Source organism: Malus sylvestris, chromosome 13, assembly GCF_916048215.2.
Source record: "Malus sylvestris chromosome 13, drMalSylv7.2, whole genome shotgun sequence".
Taxonomy (NCBI): domain Eukaryota; kingdom Viridiplantae; phylum Streptophyta; class Magnoliopsida; order Rosales; family Rosaceae; genus Malus; species Malus sylvestris.
Window position 1 is genome coordinate 10,799,481 of NC_062272.1, and position 7,221 is coordinate 10,806,701.

The 7,221-nt window shown below is 34.4% G+C and overlaps 1 protein-coding gene across 1 annotated transcript; it reads left to right on the forward strand.

The window, feature by feature from the left end:
- Positions 1-400: 400 nt before the first annotated feature.
- On the forward strand, positions 401-3,297 carry LOC126595113 (zinc finger BED domain-containing protein RICESLEEPER 2-like). Its single transcript, XM_050261473.1, has 3 exons — positions 401-491; positions 1,072-2,881; positions 3,168-3,297. The coding sequence occupies exon 2, from the start codon at positions 1,074-1,076 to the stop codon at positions 2,865-2,867; it is 1,794 nt and encodes a 597-aa protein (XP_050117430.1). The 5' UTR covers positions 401-491; positions 1,072-1,073; the 3' UTR covers positions 2,868-2,881; positions 3,168-3,297.
- Positions 3,298-7,221: the final 3,924 nt, after the last annotated feature.

Here is a 7,221-nt window from a genome sequence, read left to right on the forward strand (position 1 = left end):
AACCGTATAAAATAGAAAGGGATGAGAGTGTATAGAAAATGGGAGGGCAGAGAAGCCGGGTACGGAAAAGAAAGAGTTTGGATTCTCTCATCTCATTTTTTCATCATTTTTTATCTCTTTCTCCCACATTTTCTATTTTATCTTTCTTTTTTTTATAAAAAATTAATATAAAATTTTGACGTGGTTTAATTCTGACCGTTCAAATAGGATTAAGAGAAAAGAAGATAGGAAAAATGAGAAAAGAAAATCCTACTCCGAAAAGAAATGGATGCGAAAGAAACGAAGAGACATTTTGTTCATGACCTAGCCACGTGGACGGTTCGATGCTGTTGTTGCTTAGCATTCCCGCTAAAAATGAGCCACATCCTGAGCAGCCCATATATACTGCGTTTCTTTCTCAATCCATTCCACTTCCCACACGACCCCCACAGTCCCTTGCTCTGCGCTTCCCTCCTCACTTCCTCTCGCCGCTTCATCACCAGAAAACAAAGGTTTGGCTTCCACTCGAAATCATATATTTGTTTTTCCAGTTATATAATTCATAGAATGATCACACATGATATATTTTTTGTGGAACTATGAGTTTTTGTTTTTCTGTCTTGTCTATTTTTTGTATATTTATTTACCTATATGGTCTACTTTTGTATCTTTTGTTGATATTATATCATTCAGTATATTAGGTTTGAGTTCAGAGTTCTATGGGGTTGAATAAATGGGTTGAATAAATTCTTAAGTTTTAAGATTCCACTGCAAGATTTTGGGTTATATTGCTGATGGGTATTCTTGGTTTTACTTCGTAGTGCAAAAGAAATAGACGAAATGCTTGTTTTGGACTGCTTTTGTAAGAAGCACGTAATAGGTGCTTTGTGCTTAGATATTTAAAGCGGTTCAATTTACGACCCCAAAAACGTTTTTTGAGTTTTTCTGCCAATTGTCATTAGCGCTTTTGGGTTGTTAGAAAACACTTAGCAAAGCAATCTCAAACATGCCATAAATCAACTTGCATGAATTAATGTTTTAAAAAGTAGGGTTTCTAGGGTTCTAAATTTATGATAATTTTGTGTTTGCTAGATATGTCTGATCATGGAATTGAAGGCAGTGTTGTGGGTAGCAATGATGGACTGGATGGGATTTCTATTCCTTCAGATTCGGATACAAGGGACAATGTTGAGGAGGGGGTTGATAAAGATGATGACGTGCAAAAAGCTACTACAGAACTTGCAGTGTTTATGTACGTTGTAGGTCTTCTTCCATTTAAGGTGGTTGAAGATATCTACTATCTAAGGATGGGGCATATGCTTGTCGAATACGACCAGCAGAAAACTCTGAGGGCTGTCGCCGACTTTGTTTGCTCCGTTGAGTTTTCGCCTACGTTGGTGAAGCATCCTATTTTTCGGAATTTGGCACTTAGGCTTAACCCAAGGTTTAATCTTACTTACGGCATGGTTAGAAGTGAATGCATGAAGGTCTATGGGGAAAGGAAGTTGGGAATTAAGGAATTCTTTGAAAATTTCAATGGGCAGATTAGCCTTTCTGTGGACTTATTGAGGTACCAAAAATCGCTTAGTTTGGACTATGACAGTGAAGTTTACTTATGTCTTTACGCGCATTTTGTTGACGAGAATTGGAAGCTGAGGAAGTGGGTGCTTTACTTTCGTCATCTCAGCGATTCATCTGATGATTGTGGTGAAGATTGGGGAATTTTTAAGTCCATTCAAGATTGGGGCATTGAGGACAAGATATCAGCAGTCACCACAACTAATTTTGATTATTTAGCTGAGTATGTGAAAACTCACATCCAAGAAAAGAAGGAACTTCAACTCGGCGGTCAGCTGTTTAATGTGAATTGTTTGGGGAAAACACTCAGTTTAATGGTTGAGGATGCATTTGAAAAGATTGAAGATCTGATCGACAAAGTTTCTCTACTGTATTCTTCGAAATCATTACCCCTGTGGTATCTCACGAGTTCCAAGCTCAAACCAGCTATAGAGTTATGGCATATGGGAGAATTCTCTTCAAAAGATGTGACTGATGATTACGACGTACCATCCCCCGAGGAATGGAAGACTCTTGAAGGTGTTTGCAATCTTGTGGATAGCATCTATGAAGTGGCAAATGCATTGTTCGAAACAAAACATCTGACCGCTAATGTTTATCTTTATCACCTGCATGAACTTCGCGAGGTTCTGACCAAAATGTCCGTTAACTCGGACAGTTTTATCAGAACTATGGTCGAGGAAATGTTGAAGAAGTTTCATAAGTATTGGGATGACACGTTCTTGCTGATGGCCATAACTGCAGCGCTGGATCCTCGATTTAAGATGAAGTATGTAGAATTTGTTTGCTCAAAAGTCAAGGGTGATGTTGCAGACTCACAAGTTGCAGCTGTTTTGGGGGCTATCCACAAAATGTTTGACGAGTATGTGATCCGTTTTCCTGAAAACGAGAGCTTCGTGAGTGATTCATCTTCTTTGGATTCAGATTCAGAAGGGGAGTCTCCCGACTCTACTCCACTTCCTCCTAAAAACGCGAGTCATACTTTTGGTGTGTTGCAAGCCTACCAGCAGTTCGTCGAACAGGATATTCAGCCTACAAAAAGATCGGATTTGGATAGCTATTTGGAGGAACCGGTCTTAACTTGGAGCAAGGATTTTAATGCATTGACCTGGTGGAGAACCGCAGGCGCCAAGTATCCTACCCTTTCGAGGATGGCACGCGATCTCTTGGCTATTCCAGTATCTGTTGCGACTTCATTCGAGGCATTCTATACCGAACCAAGGCCGGTTGACGAACGTGTAGCTTTCTTGAAGCCGGACTTTCTGAATGCCTTAATGTGTACCCGCAGCTGGTATGCTGGGAGGCTCTGAAAGATTGTTCGCAGGTCATCACTACTATTTTGTTCTCTGTTGTTTTCATTTAATTTTTGTGATTATTTTCCATTATTTCACTCCTGCAACATGATTTCTTACAAGATTTTAATTTAAATCCGGGGGTGGTTGTTTGATGCAGGTACGTTTCTTTGCTTTTAGATGATCTTTGCCGTTTACGTCTTACCCTGGAGGGCATCTTGTTTATTTTGAATTCCGTTAGGGAAAGCGGACATCTTTTTTTGTTTGTTTGTATTAAACTGTTGAATGGATCTTGTTTTGGTTGTCTTTGATTTCCAGATGGAGGGTGGTGGGTGTGCATGCGTGAGACAATGGATATGATATGGAATGCATGCTAATTTCATATCATATTTGCTTTTATGTTCTTTTTATTTTATGCTCGATATATGAGAAATCTTAATTTTATGCACTGATTAAATTAGATGCAAAAGTTTATATAATTTACTTGATCTCGTGATTATGCAAATTCATCTTGTTATCGCGGCTAAGGTGCACCACGAAGTTTTTATATACCTTCTTAAAGAGAATATTTAAGGTTTGGCAACCAAGTCACGTGTCTCTTAAAATAAGTGGAAAACTAATCAAAACACTCTCAAAACTTTACTTTTAATCATAAGGACAGATTTTTTCAAAAATGCCAATCATACCCTTCACACATATGTACAAGATTGGGTCAGTTTTCTGCAAAGTTCAAGTGCATACATCCAAAAGAAGAAAAAGGAGATTGACATTTTCAGAAAACATTTGCATGCAAAAGAATATGTGACAAACATGCAACAACCAAGACAATACAGATTCACATGCAAAAGAAAATGTGGCAAACTCTGCAGCAACCAAGACAACATAAATTCACATGACATTCAAGCAAAGACAAGATAGCCAGCTTTCAGAAACAGTGCTGACAGTTTTCAGAAACAGTGTGCTGTCACTATTCAGAAAATTGTAAATAGATGAAATGTTATTTTAAAGATTTAGATTTTCTATATAAGGGAGTCTTTCCTCCCATACAGAACATCTCTCTCAACATCTGAAAACACCATACTCACTTCATACACTCTAGCATTCGTAGCCTTCATAGCATCCTTGTAAACACTTCTTTGTAATCACTTTCTTGTAAACAACCATCACTGTAAACATTCCATATATCAATAAAAGTTCAAGTGTACATATTCAAGCAATCTCCAAGTCTTAAGTAAGTTTTCTTTTCCTTACTTAGTGTGTTTGTTTAATTAGACTTCTAGTCCAAAACAGGGAAACACTATTGTGGTTATATTATTACCCTGCTAAACTGACGATCATACTTTGTTCGAGCACTCTGTTATAGTTGAATGTTTGCCATACAAATAACTGGACATTAACCAGGGTACCTCTGAGTTCTTCGTACCTCTGAGTTCAGCCTTTAAGGCCTTATACTTGTATTGTGGGTGGCCGTCATGCTGAAACATGTCGAGTTCCATGTGCAAGGTTCTATGTCTAGTTGTTATAATGGTCATCCGACTATTTAACCGAGCATGCGTTTCGAATTTGGTATCAGAGCCAAGTTTAGCATTTTAATAATATAAGCATAATAGTAAAGTACCTTGAGGATAGAAGTCATTGATACAACTGATATCATATTTGTTTATTGTGTATGAACAACAGATATTATTGTCCCTGTAGACCCTGTCAACCACAATTACCAGGTATTTATTGTCCCAGACATCCAACTATAACTAGCATAAAGAGAAGATTAACATATATATCCAAAAGAATTATTAGTACTTTGAAGAAGCAAAAGTTTTATATTGGCTATCTTGAACATTCTTCATTTATTCGTAAATATAATAACACAGAAGTGCAGCATAAAGTTTTGGAAGCAAAAAGAACAACAGATCAAGCTTTAGAGACCTTGAGAGAAGAAAGAGAGTTTTTAAGAAACCAGTTAGCTGTAACTCTAGAGAAGGGAAGACTGTAGTTTATGATAGATTATCTTAATTTAGAAATTAGTGAACCCCAAAAAAGAAAAATAACTTTAGACCAAAATAGTTTAGTTTGTTATTTTCCATCAAGAAAGCATAATCATATTTTGCACAGTGAAGAAAATCCGCAAGCCAATAGTATTATAGATCTTATTATTAGTCAAGCAGAAAATATAAAATTAGAAAATAATAAGCATAATCATTTGTTAAACCAGTTGTTAGAACATTTTCAGAAAAATTCCATAAAGATAATTAGACAGAATTTAGATTATATTACATCTCAGTTAGAAGATAATAATAAAAATATTCAAAGGTTTCCTAGCAAAAGAGAGATAAAAGAGCTTGTTGACCTCATAGATAGTAAGCCAAAGCAAGTAGAACTTAGGTCATTAGAAATAGTTGAACAACTAAAATTAGAAGTTCAAAAAATTCAATTCGTACAAAAGGAGTTGAGAGAACAAGTAGATAAGTTGCATAATAAAATAGACAAATTATTAGTTTAATGACAAATTCTAGAACTAGCAGAAAATATATTCAAGCTTTGAAAGAAATTAGTAAATTAGATAAAGACCCAGTAGGATTAACAGATTTTTCAACACAAGTATCCAGTAGTAATATTCCCATTAGGCAAAATAATTTGATTATCCAATTAGTTTTAAGTCTAGCTGAAAAATTAGATCAAGTTGAAGAACAAATAGCAGAAATAAACCAAGTTTTACATAACGCATCTTCATCACTTCCACCATCCTTGCTAGATAAATTAGAAAAATTTAACTTTGAGTGCAAATAATAATAGAAGACCTAAGCTAAATCCTTTTGATAATAGAAAATGGAACTCTTTAGGAAAAAAGGAAAAGAAGTAGTTAGAGCGGAAGATATTTATCCAAATGAAAAAGAAGCACAAGAATTTATTCGAAGAGGTTTTGAGAGAACACAGAAAAATAAATATAACTTGTATCAACTAGGTTTATTTGAAAACAGAAGTAGAATTGTAAGCAGCATCAGTCAACATGAAGTTAGTTGTATTGATAAAGAAGTCACACTTAATCTAATTAGTAAAGAAGCAGTTACTCATTTGAGAAAATCACATTTTAGTCAGATTCATATAGGAACAATATTAATTGGAATAGCAGGATTAACCAGAGCACAAGTAGGTACAAAGGCTTTAGTATATATATATGATGATAGATGGGATAATCACCAACAAGCAGCAATAGCAACAGCTGAAGTAGACTTAAGTTCAAACTTAGCAGTCATAGGTTGCATTCCAAATTATGTTATGACGATTAATTAATTTAGTAAATATATTAAAGTGAGCATAAGAACAAAAAATTATAATATGAAAGGAGAATATAAAAATTTGTGTATTAGCTTAATGTATATAGGTAAAGTGTCTGATAGATATAATCATAAGTTTAATTTAGAGTTTCAAAATTTAGTTCAAACATTTGGCAGTAAGTAAGTAAATATGATAGAAGCAAAACCCGTAGATAATAGCTTTTTAGAAGGAACTCAGTGGACATTGCCCAATTTACAAGTAGCACAAAATAGACAACCAGATGAAGTACAAATATATGAAACTAGTACAGGTCAAGCAACAATTAGGTTTAGTAATTATAAGCAACTAGAAAAAATAGAAGAAGATGAGAGTGAAATTGAAAATGAAAGTATACATATGGCTTTTGATAATTTAGATATTAATTTAGTTGAACAAAATTTTGATCATATTGTAGATAAACTTATAGAAGATATTGATCATTTAGATGAAGAACAATATTTGGAAAAATATAAGACATATGATTTAGGACTACATAAAATTTCAAACGAAGAAATGAAAATTTTAATCTTAGAAATAGGAGTAGAACACATTTTAGAATCAAAAGAATATAATAATTTATTAGAATTGAAAGCAAAATGTAATCCAGCAGAAGAAAGTAGTACATCAGGAGTAGAAAATCCAGGACACCCAAGCAGATCCGATCAACAATTTTTGAGACCAACAAATGAACAATATAATGAAAAAGCAAAAGTAGACTATATAGAAGAAAGTATGATAAAACCTAGAAAAAATAGGATTCCATATTTGAGAGGGTTAGAACAAATTAATATAGCTGGTAATATATTAAATTTAGATAATGTAGATCCACAAGATTGGGAAAGAACGATTGAGAGATGGGAAAAAGGCTGCGTACATGCAGCATTAATGTTAGATTTTAGTAATTCACAAAACATGTTAGATTACTTTGAACATACTTTGGATGGTTTAGTTTTTGATTATTTCCAATCATGGAAAGTTCAAAATCCAGAACAACATCAGGCAGCTAAAACACATTTTAATATTGATGGTTTTGTTACTTTGATTAAACAAGAATTTT

Excerpts from the sequence above, each read along its gene's own strand:
- LOC126595113 (XM_050261473.1), top strand. The coding sequence starts at position 1,074 with ATGTCTGATCATGGAATTGAAGGCAGTGTTGTGGGTAGCAATGATGGA.